The following is a 17,673-nucleotide window of genomic DNA, read 5'->3' on the forward strand; positions in this document are numbered from 1 at the left end:
CTTTTTCACAAATGTAATAAATTCTAAAACTCATCTTAGCTATAGAAATCTTAAGCATCATAGTAAGCATCTAAATTTTCATAGTTTATTGAATTTCCTACAAACCACTCTGAAATCTCATCACTTATATCTAAATTGAACCCTAGAAAACCAACAGGTAACAGCATCCCAATCAGCTAACAGCATCTCCACTCTTAAAACACTCTTAAAAGGCACTGGATACTGGTCATTTCATTGGTGGCATTTTTATCGTCTTACAAAAAGCTTTCGATATTGTTAATCATACCATTTTTTTTTAAATTTACCTCCCCAAGGCCAAGAAGGCCACTACAGACGAGGAGGCTACTTAATTGTGGTTATAACCCTCTCTCTAACTCCAAAACACGAACCTTGACGAACAAGGCCGCTGCGCAGAGAAACAAGATGATTTCTAAACTTGAACATTACGGAATCTGAGGAGTTGCTTGTAATTGGTAATCTTATCTCTGGTAATCTTAAATTGTAATCTTATCTCTCAAATTGGAAGCAGTTTGTTAGCATTAATGGTTACAAATCAAATAACAAACACATATTTTGTGGTGTTCCCCAGGGTACTGTTCTTGGCCCTTTATTGTTTTTGATTTATATTAATGACAAAATAATTCTGTCCACTTCTTAACAGCCCATTTGTTTGCTGATGATACTAATATCTTGCATATTATTAAGCCTCATCATTCCTTGTGTAAGAATATAAACTTAAATCTAAAAGGGTTAGTTCATTGGCTAAACGCAAACTTAATTTCTCTGAACTTGGAAAAAACTGAACTAATATTTTTTTCATCTCCAAAACAAAAACATTTATACAACAACCATATAACTAAACTAAAATTAATAGACATTTATATCCAACACATATTGTTAAATATCTTAGTATTTTTATAGATTCAAACCACTCATGGAATTTTCATATAGATGCAAGTAAAACTTATCTGAACTAATAGCATGCTTTCAATAATTTGCAAATCTTTCAGTCTCATCTCAACTACTGTTTTCAGGTTTTGGGACAAATTTGCAACTGTAATATTATTAAATTGTTATCAGCTCAGCGTCAATCCAAATAACAAATTTTCAACTCCATGATACAGAAACTTCAAACTTCTTAAAAAACTTAAAACTCCAACATTGTCAGCACTAGTTAGATTTGGTAATCTTCTTTTTGTTTTTGGCTCCCTTAATAAAAACTTACCTTCCTTTATTACAACCTTTTTCACTGAAACTCGATTTATACATTCACATTTAACTAGAAACATTAATAACGGAAAACTAAATGTACCTCCCTATAAACCTTTGAGGTATGGTAAGTACTCAATTACACATCAGTGCATCAGTGAATGGAATCAAAGTCTTGTGTGCATTGTGAATGAGTTTGAAAAATTAAAACTTCAAGATAATTTATCTTTATTTCTTTTTTTAATTCATTTAAAACAAAATAAATTCAAACAAATTCTAAAAAAAATTTAATTTTAATTTTTTATCATTATTAACTTCTTTTAATATTTTTTTTTTTCTTCCTTCTTACTATTTTAAAAGAAACTCTATTGTTTTTGTTGTTATTATTTATTATTTTTATTGCTGCTATTTTTATTAATACTATTATAATCATAATTATTATAAACACTATTACTTTTGTTACTATTATTATTATTTTTTAAATTTATATTAATAATATAATTATTTGGTGTCACTCCTTTGATCAGGTTTCTACATGAGTGACTCCTTCCTTGTCAATCAATTTTTTATATTTATTCCTAATAATGATATTATGATTTTATTATTTATAATATTATAGATATTCTTCTTATTATTGTTATTATTACTATTATTATTATTGTAATTATATGATTGTAAATTTTGAGGAAAATAAATATCTTCTTGTTGTTGTTCTTACATATTGACTTGAACCTGTACCTCCATAAAGAACGATTTTTGATTCATCAGCCAATATTATGTTGCGCCACTTTTTGATGGGCCAATTCAGATGTTGGTTTGCAAACTGCAAACATTTAGCTGAATTTTTTTTTCCAACAAAGGAACCTCTTGTGACTAAATGCATATAAATTGTTTTCTCTTAAGCGTCTACAAGCAGTTGTGTCATTTACTTGTATTTCAAGATCATCTTTGACTTGCTTAGCTGATAAAAATAGTTTGCTTTTAACATATCTTACAACTCTTCGGTCTTCTTGTGCGGTAGTCTTTCCACCTGATTTCTCAACTTTTGCTTTATAATTTATGGCATTTAAATTCATTTTTGCTGATCATCTGAGAATATTTTGTTTATACGAGTAAGATTTACCCTTTCTATGATACTTCAAAATAATGTTGCGTTTTGTTGATGTTCAATGATGTACTCAACCCACTTAAAAAGGTTTAGAAAAGACTTTTACCATTGAGCATACACAAATAAATATATTATAATTAAAGTAATACTTACTTTCCCTGTAAAAATTAAAAAAATCTCTTCAAATTTTATAAACTAACTTTAAAATCAATACAACCACTGCTATTTTAATGCATTCCCTCAATTACAATAATTTTATCAAAAATAATTGTATTCAGCTGTTAGGACAATTCTTCTTTATTTGTTGCTAAAGTATAAACATTAAATAAATACCATTATACTAATAAAAGTGTAAAGAATGTTTCTGTGAGAGAAGTTAGCTATTGTATTCATGCTGTAAACATTCAAAAAATTTAGCAACAAAATGACTTCCTTATTATTTGGTAAAAAAATATTATTTGCTTCTAAAAATGGTCTTTTATAAACAAATTCATTAAACTAAAAAATAATTGCTTTTTTAATGATATTTAATTATGGTTTATTTATAATAGTTCTGCTAAAGCCCTATTTTACACCTGATAACGATTTATCTTACTAAGACCTATATAAAACAACAACAACTACAACAAAAATAGGCTACTGTTATATATGTTTTATATGGAGTGACTTCTTTTGAAGTTATTTTGCTTTCTTTATTACCCATACAGAAATTATGAGTTATCATAAGAAATTTGCTGAAAAAGGACAAAAAATGGTTCCACTTAACGAAGTTTGAGTTATCAGAGGTTTGACTTACCTGAAATATTTTTATAGTAATCAATTAGTGGATTTCAAGGGGCCAAATGAAATTGTTGAAGATAACAAAAGTTCAAGTTAACTAGTGTTTAACTTACCAGTAATTAACTGTATATTAATAATAATAAGAAAACATTGTTTTAGTTCAACAAACTCTACCAAACAACCAAAAGTTATAGATACAATAAAGCATCTGCTATTGCAGCAACTGATTTAATAGATTTCTAAGTGTAGTAAGTACTACATGCAAATAAAACATTTACTTTTAACAAGTTTACAACATCTACTTTTAGCATGCGAATCAAAAACTTTCACGCTATTTGATCAATGCAAAAAATGATTATAAAATAACTTCGATTTTACTTTTAAGTAATTCAAACATGTATTAGAAAAAAACTTATTTACCAAACAAAGATGTGATTTCCACACTTGGTGACTTTGTTGAATGAGTATCGAATGATTGTGAACGCTGCAAAGTTCTTACAGGGCCTTTATTATCTGTTAACCTCTAAAAAGAAAAGATTATGCTATGTGATAATCTTATAAAAATGTACTATTAATAATATCATCTGAAAAAAATGACACCAACTTTTTCTAACGGAGTCAAAGCAGGATCTGTTTCATATAACGAATTGCTTCTACAGATCCAACTAAAACAAAAATGTTTCATATAATGAATTGCTTCTACAGATCCAACTAAAATAAAAATGTTTTTTATAAAACATAAAAAACAACTTTTCCAAAAATCAGAAATTTTCAATATATAATACTTGTATATAATACATTATTAAAATTTTTTTTATAATACATTACCAAAAATAATTTTAGAACCAGCAAAGATAACAGCAAACAGCAAAACAAAACAAAACAAAAAAACATATTTTCAGGCTATTCAGCATATAAATAGATAAAACCAAAAACAAATATGCTTTAGAGCCATCATAGGAATGATTAAAAGTCATAAATTTAAATCATAAATGCATTGTATTTTAATTTTTTTGTTTTTTTTAAATATAACTATTTTTTATTAAAAGTATTTATATATTTTTTGTTATAATTACTATATAAATGATAAGCTCATGATATTAAAGGTTACAATATAAGTTATACAATTTTAATATGCTATTTTATCAATATTTTTGTCAGATCAGGTTATCCTGCTACTGGTAACATGTAACCCAGTACAATCTGCTTCATGTCCTGCTGCCTTGTAGGATACGCCTTTTTAGGCAAAGGCTAGGAGATGCCAACTCCGATATAAAACACCCCCTGCCTTGGGGCTTTTGGTTGAGTAAAGGCTAGAGATGGTGTCTCGATAAAAATACTTATCTTGGGCAGATGTTAAATGCACCCAGCTACTGTCTTGTAGAAGGCCTCCTAGGCAAAGACTTAAGGGGTAAACAGATTCTATCTGTTGACCAGCCTTGCACCCCTTCTTCATCTATTAGACTGGCGCAGATGTATTTTTAATACATTGTTTCCAGTTTAGGATGTTGAATGCTGGATCTTCTTGACTCAATGCATGGGTTTGCTTGTGTCACTGTTTTTACGACTAGGCAACTCATTCTATTATCTCCTTATGAGGGTACAGCTCTAAAACTCAGTTTTATGGTTCTGAGGCCGGCTGGTAGTCAGGTTTCCCGAACTCTGTGGTAGCTCTCAGAGAGGCTGATTCCATCAACAGCTGAAAAATATCAAAGTATTAACAGTGCCATGTTGCGCATGGATGGTGTCCCTGTTTGTACTTTTGGTGTGCATTGCGGAGGCCACATTTGGAGCCCTTTGTAACGGCTTAGGGTTTATTAGTAGTAATGAGGCAATTGCTTGGGCTATTAAATGGTGTACTGAGTACTATCTATGCTTTGAGTCAAGTTCTTCAAACTAATTTAAAAATGAATAAAGTACCAAAAACTATAAAACACAAAAAACCATCATCATCACCAAGTTCTCTAAACCTATCATTCACTAATATTCGTGGTCTTCGAAGTAACTTTTCTTCTGTTGAGTCTTATCTCTTGCAAAGTTCACCAGACCTACTTGCTCTTTGTGAGACTAATTTGAGTTCAGCTGTCTCATCTTGTGATCTTAGTATTGATGGTTATCTTCCTCTGATTCGTAAAGACTCCAATAGTCACATGCTTGGCCTGGGCATTTACATTCGTAAGAATTCACCTGTTTGTCGTGAAACTAGGTTTGAATCCACAGACTATTCTTTCATGTGCTTTCGTTTAGCACCACTTCACTCTATTGCCTTTCTCTTTGTTCTATATCGCTCTCCTTCATCTCAAGACTGCACTCTTTTTGATGTTATTTCTGATCATATTGACCAAGCCCTCTCTCTTTATCCATCAGCTAATATAGTTGTTGTCGGTGACTTTAATGCTCACCACTCTGAATGGCTTGGCTCTAGTGTCAGTGACTCTGCAGGCATTAAAGCCCACAACTTTCGCCTTACTCAATCCCTAACTCAAATAGTCAACTTTCCAACTCGCTTTCCTGACAACCCTAATCATTTACCTTCTCTACTTGACTTAAGTCTTGTTTCTGATCCTAGTCAGTGCTCAGTTTCTCCACATTCACCCTTAGGTGCTTCTGATCACAGTTTGATCTCTTTAAAACTAATATCTCATTCTTCTTCATCACCTGAATCCCCCTATTACCGAACCTCTTTCAACTACAGTAAAGCTGACTGGGATTCTTTCCGTGACTTTCTTCGTGATGGCCCTTGGGTAGAAATCTTTCAACTTCCTGTCGACAAATGTGCTTCTTACATAACTTTGTGGATTCAGGCTGGCATGGAATCTTTTATTCCCTCTCGACGATTCCAGGTCAAGCCTCACTCTCCTCCATGGTTTTCCTCACACTGTGCTGCTGCGATTGCCAATCAAAACCGTTACTTCCATATTTATCAGCAAAACAATTCTCCAGAAAAAAGACGTCTGTTTATTACTGCTAGAAACAACTGTAAAAAGGTTTTGTCTAACACCAAAACCCGCTATTCTCAGGTCATGAAATCTCGTATCTCATCTCAAAAATTAGGCTCTCGTGACTTCTGGAGAATCTTTAATAATATCAATAATAAGGGCAAATCTATAATTCCACCTCTCTTGTATGGTTCAGACTTTGTCACCTCACCTAAAGACAAAGCCAAACTGTTTGCTAAAAACTTTTCATCAATATCATCTCTTGATTCCACTAATTGCGTTCTACCTGATATTGCCAACAAACAGGTTGATCCATTGCTTGACATTCATATCAATCCAGCATCTGTATCTAAAGTGATCTCCTGCCTAGACTCTTCTACAGCTTGTGGCCCAGACAACATACCTGTTATTGTCTTGCAGAAGTGTTCTCTGGAGCTGTCGTCTATACTCTCAAAACTATTCAACAAGTGCTTATCAGAGTCTTGTTTTCCAGCCTGCTGGAAAGCCGCATCTATTATCCCTATCTTCAAAAATTCTGGGGAGCGATCTGATTCGTCTAACTACCGTCCCATAAGTCTTCTTCCTATCATAAGCAAGGTTTTTGAATCTTTAATTAACAAACACTTAATTTCTCATCTTGAATCTAATAACTTACTTTCTGACCATCAATATGGATTTCGATCTTCTCGTTCTACAGCTGATTTGCTAATAGTAATAACTGACAGGTTTTATCGTGCATTAGATGAAGGTGGAGAGGTTAAGGCCATCGCTCTTGACATTTCAAAAGCGTTTGATAAAGTTTGGCATGCTGGTCTTCTCCATAAGCTTTCTTCTTATGGTGTATCCGGCAACATCTTTAAGATCATTGAATCCTTCCTTTCCAATCGTAGCATAAAAGTTGTCCTTGATGGACAACACTCTTCTTCTTATTCTGTAACTTCAGGGGTTCCTCAAGGTTCTATCCTTGGCCCTATACTCTTTTTAATTTACATTAACGATCTTCCAGATATTCTCACATCTAAGGTGGCATTGTTTGCTGATGATACTACCATTTATTCTTGTCGTGATAAGAAACCAACACCCTCTGATTGCCTGGAGGGGGCATTTGAGCTTGAAAAGGATCTCACTTCTGCTACAGCATGGGGCTCACAGTGGCTGGTGAACTTTAATTCAGATAAAACTCAATTTTTTTCAGCCAATCGTTATCACAATAATTTAGATCTTCCTATATTTATGAACGGTGATGTACTCAATGAGTCACCTACTCTTCATCTTCTAGGATTAACTCTTACATCCAATCTTTCTTGGAAACCATATATCAAATCAGTTGCAAAATTAGCATCTGCTAAGGTTGCATCTCTTTATCGAGCTCGCCACTTTCTTACTCTGGATTCTATTCTCTATCTCTATAAATCTCAAATCCGGCCTTGTATGGAATACTGTTGCCATATCTGGGGCGGATCTTCTAATGATGTCCTTTCTCTTTTAGACAAGGTGCAAAAACGCATTGTAAACATAGTTGGACCTGCTCTTGCAGCCAACCTCCAACCATTATCACATCGTCGTAATGTTGCTTCTCTTTCTCTTTTCTACAAATACTATAATGGGCACTGCTCTAAAGAGCTAGCGTCTTTTGTGCCATCTACTAAAATTCATTCTCGTGTTACTCGTCATTCAATTAAGTGTCATCCTTTTTCTGTGACTGTTCCTAAGTGCTCCAAAAACGCTTATTTGTCTAGTTTTTTTCCTCGAACATCAGCTCTTTGGAATTCGCTTCCTTCATCTTGCTTTCCTGATTCATATAATTTGCAATCTTTTAAATCGTCCGTCAATCGTTATCTTGCTCTACAACCTTCATCTTTTCTCTTACAGTAACTTCCAACTTTAATTAGTGGCTGCTTGCAGCCTTGTTGGAAGCGAATATGTTTAAAAAAAAAAAAAAAAAAAATTTTTCAAAGTTAATTCACCTCTTCAGGGCTGAGATGGCGAAACAAGTTAGGCATATAATTTATAATAAAAATAAAAATGTTTGTTTAGCTGTTTTTTATTTTAATTCTTTTGTTTTAAATTTAAATAAAACTTTGTTTGTCGGTTTTTTTTCAATTTGTATTTAAATAAAACATTTGCTTTGCTGTTGAGTTTTTAAAATTATTTAGTTCAGAATTTAAATAAAGAATATGTTTTATTTTTTTTATTTTAACTAGTTTATTAAAAAATTTAAATAAAATGTCCTTTATTCTGATTTTAGTTTAATTATTTTATTTAGAATTATAATAAAACAATTGTTTTGCCATTTTGAGTTATATTATTTACAATATAAATAAAATATTCCTTTTTTCCGATTTTAGTTTATTTGAAATAGCAAATTAAAATTAAGTTATAAATTCTGATATTGGCAAAAAATTGCAGACCTCATTTCCAATTAAAAGAGCTGGGCATGCCATACATAAGTTTGAATATTTAGATAAACAATAATTCCATTTGGTAAAATTTATCTAGGTCAACAAAAGATATATTTTATTAAAAGTTATAAATATGAACCTTCTATGTTTTTTCCTGGATACAGGACTGCTTCCATCAGCAGGTTTGTCTCTCTGGAGAAAAAAATTAATCAAGATATTAATCTAACTTAACTGTAACCTCTTTTTTAAGTATGTTAATTTTATAGTTTATTATATCATAACATGTTGTAACATCTAAAAAAATTTGTAAAAAAGTACAGATTTAAATCATCATACTTTTTTTAGTAGCATACCTTGATGGAAAAAGATTGCGAACGATTCCTATTAAGGGGAACACCAGTTGGTTTTTGAAAAGTATTATTTCTTTGTAACTAGAATTAAAAAACTGTTATAAAAAATCATCATCACCGACACTATCATCATCATCATCATCATCATCATCATCATCATCATCATCATCATCATCATCATCATCATCATCATCATCATCATCATCATCATCATCATCATCATCATCATCATCATCATCATCATCATCATCATCATCATCATCATCATCATCATCATCATCATTATAATGTTTGTACACAAGCATAAAAATTTGAAAATAAAATAAAATAGTTACAAAATTAGGAGCATTTTCTTTATCTTCTTCAGAATTTGCATACTTAGAAACTAAAGGTGCATCCATTAAACCAATAAAAGTGGGTGGAATGTTTGTAGGGGAACTACTCAAATACTCTGGTGAAATTTCATCAAAAAAGCCATCATCACTACTGTAGTTATCTGTAAACATGCCCTGCAATAAATAAATCTGTAAACATGCCCTGCAATAAACAAATCTGTAAACATGCCCTGCAATAAATAAATCTGCAAACATGTCCTGCAATAAATAAATCTGTAAACATGCCCTGCAATAGATAAGGTTTAATATTTTTCATTAAAAACAAAATTTAACTTGAACTTTATGTTTACCGTGTTCAAAAATAACCAATAAAAATAACAACAATATGTGATTACCATTACCAAAATTGATAAATACTAAACTAAAAACTATGCATTGCCAAAATATTTAAATATTACATTAGAAAATCTTAAATTTAATTTTAATGAATTAAAATACTTAAGTATTTCTGAAAAATGTCATAAAATATCTATTTAGACATAATGTCTAATACATTTTTTTTACTAGTTTTACTACATACCTTAATACATTTTTTTTACTAGTACATAATAATTTTACTAGGTAAATATTTTTGTGCAATTCTATTGTTATAAAGGAATAAAACTAGTTGGAACCAACTAGTTTAAAGTAGACTAATTAAATGATTTAATCTTTATTATCACTAATAAAATTAGATAAAATGATGCATTATCTAGGTACCAAACTCTTAAAAAAATGAGTTCGAATCAATATTATGCATTATTTTATGATTTTTGATTATTTTTTAAAAGCCAATTCTAAGTATTAAATTAAAATTAAAAATATTATAAAACATACTATTGTTCCAGGTGGAGCAGAATTAGATCTTCCGCTTGCTTTCCTTCTCCTTATTTCAAAATCAGTTTCCAGATCTGGAAATTCATCTGACATTTCACACAATGAAAGATCACTGTGGTTTTCTTCAATGTTTTCAGCAACTTCAATTGGCATAAAAGTCGAATCTGAATTATTGAAAGGAAGGGGTTCCAAAACATTTGAAGCTGTATTCTAAACATTTGTAAAATGATAATTTTTTTAAATTTAAAATGTAATTTTAATAATATAGTTCTTTTATATGTAAGACTTACAATAATGAGAACACCAAATGACAATACAAAACTTTTTATTAATGACATTATTATGAATTCATTATTATGAATTATGCATAAAATTTATGTTAATTTTTTTTTTGATTTATGTTTTATTTTTTTTTTAGTTAATTTCTTTGATTTAAAGAAGCTTCTTATTTATGGGAAAAAAAGATTTACTCTTTACTTAAACTTTTATTTGGAGTTAATATACATTTTGTTATTTCACAACTACTGCTACTAATGCTGCAGCTGCTGCTACTATTACTACTGCAGCAGCTGCTGCTACTACAATAACATTACAAATGCAACTAATAAAAAAAACAATAATTTTTAGATCAAACTGACAACTACATTATTAGGTTATTGTGCAAAAAAAAATTTTTTTGGGGTCATAGTTTTATTATATGTATAGATAGTTGCCTTATTTTAAAAAGCTTTCCAAATTTTTAATAGGAGCAACTATTTAAATTGTTAATATCTTTATTTTAATTACAAGTTTACATATTAAATCTATATTTTATATACATTTTAGAATTGTGGCCATGATTGATCATTGCTTTATCCAATTGGACACTTGTTATAAAAGAAATGTCTATACCAAAGCATAAATTAAGTGATCGCAAAATGTGATATCTGGAAATTATGTTGGTCTTCAAATTTTTAGTATTTTAAAAACCAAAAACTCTGTTTTAATCACAAAACTCAATAATTATTATCAAATAAAAAATATTTTTGCGATGATCTTGAAATTATAATAAAAAATCTTGTTATAAAATCATATTATTAAAACAAGGTATTCTTAAAAATTATGATTTAAACTTTAATAATTCATTTGAATAAAAATTAGATTAAAATAGAAAAATAACCATAAGATTAAAATAGAAAAATAACCATTAGATTAAAATAGAAAAATAAACCATTAGATTAAAAAAGAAAAATAAACCATCCATACAATGTTATCAAAAAAGAAAACATATATACATGCATAACAAAGCGTTAATGAAACACTCGCGAATCGCAATTCTAAAATTTTTTAGCATAAATCAAATATTTTAAATATAAGAAATTGCAACTAATTTTATATCTTATTCAACTACATTTTATAAATCAAATAAAACTGTTAATTTAAAGGTTGTAACTCTCTAGCACAGATATTTATACAAAATTAAAATGAAGGTGTTTAAAAAAATATACAGACTAATTTAAACCACATATAGTTTAACACAAAACAAAAAACTCAAATAATATATTTTAAAATTTATCTTAATATTATTATTTTCATTACCAAATAATAAATCTTTTATTTAAAACACTTAAACATTTTAACTTTTCCCCTAAAAAATAAAATATCAATTTAATTATGCTAATTAAAGTTTTGTTATTTTTATTTAATTATTAAGTATTCTTCTGCATTTCATGCATTATATAAAAAAAGTTTTTTTTATTGAATTTAAGATTGTTTACACACACAGATACACAAAATTTTTTTATTGGTTGATTATATAATTTGGAAAAAGTTTTTAAAACTCATGTTTGCAAGCATTTCTAAAAGTGTCTGTATTGTATTTTTGTTAGGCTCATTTCCATTTCAATTAAAACTTGAATTAAATACCAGATATTACAGTTCACGATCACTTTGCGCCTTGTATACTATATATTAAATCTTTCAGGCATGTAACCAAGATTGATTGCTTCATTCCATTAGACGCCTATTATAACAGAAATATCTATATTGAATCAAATATCTCTTTATACAGTAGTTTCATAATAACCTATTATCCTTCTCTATTATGTATTATTGCTTTCTAACAATTGGTTGATTGTTGATAATAATTAATTTATGGAACAATTAAAACAACTAAATGTGTCATATAAACTGGTGACAAATTTTTCTTTGAAATAACTGTCACAAAAGATTTTCTTTAAAATAGTATCATTTCTTGATTTTATTGCTAAAAATTTACATATTCATTTATATTAGACAGCTCATACTTCTTCAAAAACTCAATTGTACAGACTTGTCCGAGCTTTGTAGTAATCACAAGGAGGTTTATACCTAGTTATTGTTACATAGTAAACATGCTTTTTTTTTAAATAAACTTTGCTTCCAACAAGGCTGCAAACAACCACTACTAGAGTTTGAAGTTACTGGAAGAGAAAAAATGAAGATTGTAGAGCAAAATAACGATTGACAGATAACTTAAAAGATTGCAAGTTATATGAATCAGGAAAGCAAGATGAAGGAAGGGAATTCTAATAACTGATATTTGAGGGAAAAAACTAGAAAAATAAGAGTTTTTGGAGTATTTAGGAACAGTCACAGAAAAAGGAAGAGAATTAATTGAATGATGAGTAACGCGAGAATGAATTTTAGTAGATGGCACACACTTTAGAGCAGTGCCCAATATAGTATTTGTAGAAAAGAAAAAAAAAAGCAATATTACGACAATGTGATGTTTGGAGGTTGGCTGCAAGTGCAGGTCCAACTAAGTTTACAAAACGTTTTTGCACCTGTTCTAAAAGAGAAAGGGCATCATTAGAAGAACAGCCCCAGATATGGCAACACTATTCCATACAAGGCCCGAGATTTATAGAGATTTATAGAGATAGAGAATAGAATCGGTGTAAGAAAGTGGGGAGCTCAATAAAGAGATGAGAGACCTTAGCAGATGCTAATTTTGCAACAGATTTGATATATGGTTTCCAAGCAAGATTGGAAGTAAGAGTTAATCCTAGAAGATAAAGGGTAGATGACTCATCGAGTACATTACTGTTCATAAATATAGGAAGGTCTAAATTATTGCGATAACCATTAGCTGAAAAAAATTGAGTTTTATCTGAATTAAAGTTCACCAACCACTGTGAGCCCCAGAAGATCCTTTTCAAGCTCAAATGCCCCCTTCAAGCAATCAAAGAGCTGGCTTCTTATCATGACAAGAACAAATGGTAGTATCATCAGCGAACAATGCCACCTTAGATGTGAGAATATCTGGAAGATTGTTAATGTAAATTAAAAAGAGTATATGGCCAAGGACTTAACCTTGAGGTACCCCTAAAGTTACAGAATATGAAGAAAAATGCTGCCCATCGATGATAACTTTTATACTACGATTGAAAAGGAAGAATTCAATAATCTTAAAGAGGTTACCTGATTCACCATAAGTAGAAAGCTTATGGAAAAGACCAAAAAAGCAAGAAGATCGAAATCCATATTGATGATCAGAAAGTAAGTTATTAGATTCAAGATGAGAGATTAAGTATTTTTTAATTAAAGATTCAAAAATCTTGCTTATGATAGGAAGAATGCTAATGGGACAGTAAGTAGACGGATCAGATTGTTTCCATTTTACATGTTTATGTTATACTTGCAAGCCCTAATACAGATGTTTTCATAACACTGTTGGTCCCTAATATTAAGCATTGGCATCTTGGTTCAAAAAAATAACATTACATGACAGCAACTTTTGTGATTGAACCAAGACGTTACCGCACTTATAAAAAAATTGTACCGATTAAAACGTTACGTTCCGGGAATAACGTGAGGTTTTGATTGGTTCGTCTTGGTTCATATCCGCACCAAATTTTCCAGTGCGGTTACACTGGAAAATTTGGTGCGGAAAGCGTCTTTCCAGTGCGGTTACACTGGAAAATTTGGTGTGGTTACGAACCAAGAATAACGTGACAAACCGCGACGATTTAGGACTTAACATGATTCTTGGTTTATAACTTACCAAGAATAACGTGACAAACCATGACGTTCCGGGACAAACTGTTACTTCTTGGTTTTCTAGATTTTTAAGCGCCTTTTATGACTTAAAGTCACCATTCAGAGCTTTTATAGGTTAATAAAACAATAAAGAATAAAAGGTAGGTATTCGAATCTGAAACTCAAATAACTTTCCGAACATTTTTGTTCAATTTTTCAGAAATTCTAACGGTGATAAAGAAATCTGAACTATTTCTTCAAAATCTTATTTTATATACCAATTTCATATTGTTAAATTGTTTTATTTCAATTACTGATTCAAAACTTAAAAAAAAATTAGAACTGATAATTTGTAAATTGAAACATTTTGTTTTTTTGCATGGACAACGGTTAGCTGTCATTTGATAATGCTGCTTGGGCAGCATTATCAAATGACAGCTAACCGTTGACAGTAACCAACGGAGGAGGGGGGTACCCGGTTACCCTGGTACCTGTTGACAGCCTTAGTTATGATATGAACCAAAGTTAGATAAAGCGCTATGTAAAGGGGTGCATTATCTACATTCGTTTTAAAGCATAATTTGTTAAATAACAATTGCCTTTAACGCGCACTTTGTGTTAAAAATTTTTATTTTAAAAATTTATAAAATAACATTTTTGGAAAAGTGCGGTAACATAACGGAACGCCACGTTATATCACGGTATTAAACAAAAAAAAACTGGTGCTGTTTGATCTTGGTTGGTGTGGTTTCCAAATCGGGAAATGAACCGGGACGTGCGGTTTCAACCGTTACCACACCAACCTCGTCCCAATTGAACCAAGACGTTACCGCACTTTAAAAATTTTGTCCCGATTTATTTTTACTGTTACATTCCTACTAGGATAACGTGATTCCCCATTCATTTCGGGAATAATGTTCCGGGACGCCGAGCTTACCTAATATAGATCTTATATCATTGTTGGTGTATCTCCACAAACATTTATTTTAAAAGAGATTGCGGAAGCAAACAATGATCTTTAAATGCAATGATTAGATTTCATTCATTTACAAGTAAATACACATTAAATTGCATGAGTAAAAAACATTACCAATCTGCAAAAAAAAATTTAATGTGCTTTTTTGCAACTTCATCTAAAATAATCAAAGTCAGTATCTATTTATTTTATTTCTTACAAACATAAAATTTTTAAACTGTTGTTTTGATTTATTATTTAGGTTGTGAGGCAGTGTTTGCTTTAAAAAGTAAATTATCTCCCCTAAAGACTGCAGAAAAGTAAAAAGAATATTAAACTGGATTTTGAGGTATCAGAATGTTAACAGATGTATCAGAAGAGGTTGTAAGTGGCATACAGAAATTTGTTTGTCATCTTTTTAGTGCAAGTAAAGTAGATATAAAGAATTACTTATTCAAGTAAAGAAAAGCATGATACTTCGTCAAAATAGACAACTCTACTGAAGAGAAGTTCTCTCTTAATTATGATTCTCTTATTCTACACATAAGGCATGCTAATTAATACACTTACATCAGAAAAAATGCATTGCGGGTATGCTAAATTTCATGAAGTAGCTAGTATAATAACACAAATATGATGTAATTATAATTTTACTATATATTAAAATGCAATTGAAAATATTAACATTAAATAGAAGAAAATTGAGATATTAGTTAAAATAAATTAAAAAATTAAGGAGAATAAATTGAAAAATTATAAAGAATAAATTAAATACCGGGGAAGAAAAACTTCTTCTCACCATTAACCTTCTAAAAAAAGAGAGAAAAAAAAAAGAAGATAAAACAACAAAACATTGCAAAATTCCTAAATTATTAACTTCTACTTACTGGCGCATAGAAGAGCAAGCTGCCAATTTGTTGTTTCTTGTTCTAAAAAACATTTTACAACAAAATAAAATTAATTGAATTTAATAATAAATTTCCATTTTTTATCAACTTTTTGAAAGTTTAAAGCCCATGGTTACCACACTTAAACAACTTCAATGGTTTTCATAATGCCATTTTTTATTTATATAAAATTATGGAAGAATAAATACAATTTTTTACAACTGAACAACCATTCTGGTGCTAACCTGCTCAACAGATCAGGATTGGATAATTTTATTGTGATAAACACTATGAAGAAAACCATCCTAGATCTTTTTGTCAATATAGGAATGTCAACAATATTGCAATAGTTGTTTGCAGTAAATAATTTAGTTTTGTTGGAGTTGATGCTCACAAGCCACTGCATGCCCCAAGTTGTTACAGAAGAAAGATCAAATTAAAGATCAGCTGCTTGTTCTAAACAATCAAAAATTGTCAAGACAAGAGTATAAAGTTGAGTTGTCAGCAAATAGACTTTAGATGTATGATTGTTGTGAAGATTGTTGTTGAAGTAAAAGAAACAATACAGGAGCAAAGATAGAACCTTGCAGTACTCCTAAATTTACTGGAATTGAAGAGTGCAGGCCTTCGAAACGACTTTAATACTGCAGTTAGAAAGAAATGATTTAATAATCTTAAAAATTTTATATGAAAAAATTCGTACTAGAGAAAAGACTAACCATAGAATAGTTGGAGAGGTCAGAGTGTTTTATAGAGTTTTTAAATATTGAAACCACTTATTTATCACTTAATAATAGTTTAACGAGGATTAAAGCATAGGGTCACATAGAAACACATAGTGTAGTAATTAAGAGAGCTCTGAAGAACACTTTTGTAAGTTAATGATGAAAATGTTGTCTGAACCACAAGCCATAGAATATTAAATTTAATCTTATATGAAATTGACTTGAGTATCGGTAGTCAGACTGATTTAGATGTCTAACAAAGAGTTAATCTGTTTAATTAGAACTGGAGAAAAATATGGCCATTAAATTCATGAGTCAAATTCTGTTGCCATTAACCCTGTCTTGTTCTGGGGGAAGGAGTGTGTGTGTGTGTGTGTGTGTGTGTGTGTGTGTGTGTGTGTGTGTGTGTGTGTGTGTGTGTGTGTGTGTGTGTGTGTGTGTGTGTGCATAGAGTACAAAGAGACTCATGAATTAGAGATGGAATATTAGACTTACTTAAGTTAATGACACTGTTAAAGGTTTACCAAAGGGCTCTAAAACCAAACATTTAAGATAAGATACAAGATTTTGTAAACTGAGAATAACAGAGCTTTGTATCAGGCATGACTATTTTACATTAGCTTCTTGTAATAATAAAAAGACATTTGTTTATAAGAGAGATTTGTTCAAAAGACAAAAAAAAAACAATGTTTTAATATAGCAACTGCATAAGAAGGTGAAAACATGGAGAATAATGAGGCTTGTTTTAAAACCAAAGAGAAGAAATAAAAGTTTCCATACTTGCTTGGAATGGTTAGATAAGAGGCGGATTTATGCTTACATAGTATTATTAATAAAAAAGTGAATTTGAGGATTAGGAAATTGTATATTCAAATTTAAAACATTTATAACCCAATGTTAAAATGTGTTGCAAAATGTTAAATTCAAATATAAAAAGGTGTTTAAAAATATTAAGTAATTTTTATTATATTTAGCTACAAAGAGATAAATATAATTTAACTGTTGTTCAAATTTAACTTTTTATTTAATGAGTTTTTAATCTCAAAAAAGTTATTCAAGGACAGTAAAAGACCTTTTGCTTATAACTAGATCATGAACTAAAGTTCAT

At 30.1% G+C, this 17,673-nt stretch overlaps 1 protein-coding gene across 2 annotated transcripts in view; it reads right to left on the bottom strand.

Moving 5' to 3' along the window:
• LOC100214595 (M-phase inducer phosphatase 1) overlaps positions 1 to 17,673 on the bottom strand; it is a 45,963-nt gene that overhangs the window by 24,038 nt on the left and 4,252 nt on the right. The window contains exons 4-11 of one of the 2 annotated variants that reach the window (XM_065793911.1): positions 15,841 to 15,882; positions 15,729 to 15,762; positions 10,000 to 10,209; positions 9,124 to 9,297; positions 8,792 to 8,869; positions 8,578 to 8,630; positions 3,702 to 3,762; positions 3,518 to 3,620 (exon numbers count right to left, since the gene is read on the bottom strand). In XM_065793911.1, the coding sequence (XP_065649983.1) occupies positions 3,518 to 3,620; positions 3,702 to 3,762; positions 8,578 to 8,630; positions 8,792 to 8,869; positions 9,124 to 9,297; positions 10,000 to 10,209; positions 15,729 to 15,762; positions 15,841 to 15,882 (755 nt within the window). Of the gene's footprint in view, positions 1 to 3,517; positions 3,621 to 3,701; positions 3,763 to 8,577; positions 8,631 to 8,791; positions 8,870 to 9,119; positions 9,298 to 9,999; positions 10,210 to 15,728; positions 15,763 to 15,840; positions 15,883 to 17,673 lie in introns of both variants that reach the window. The other variant, XM_065793912.1, reaches the window with a different exon arrangement.

The sequence above is a fragment of the Hydra vulgaris genome, chromosome 03 (genome assembly GCF_038396675.1).
Source record: "Hydra vulgaris chromosome 03, alternate assembly HydraT2T_AEP".
Lineage (NCBI taxonomy): Eukaryota > Metazoa > Cnidaria > Hydrozoa > Anthoathecata > Hydridae > Hydra > Hydra vulgaris.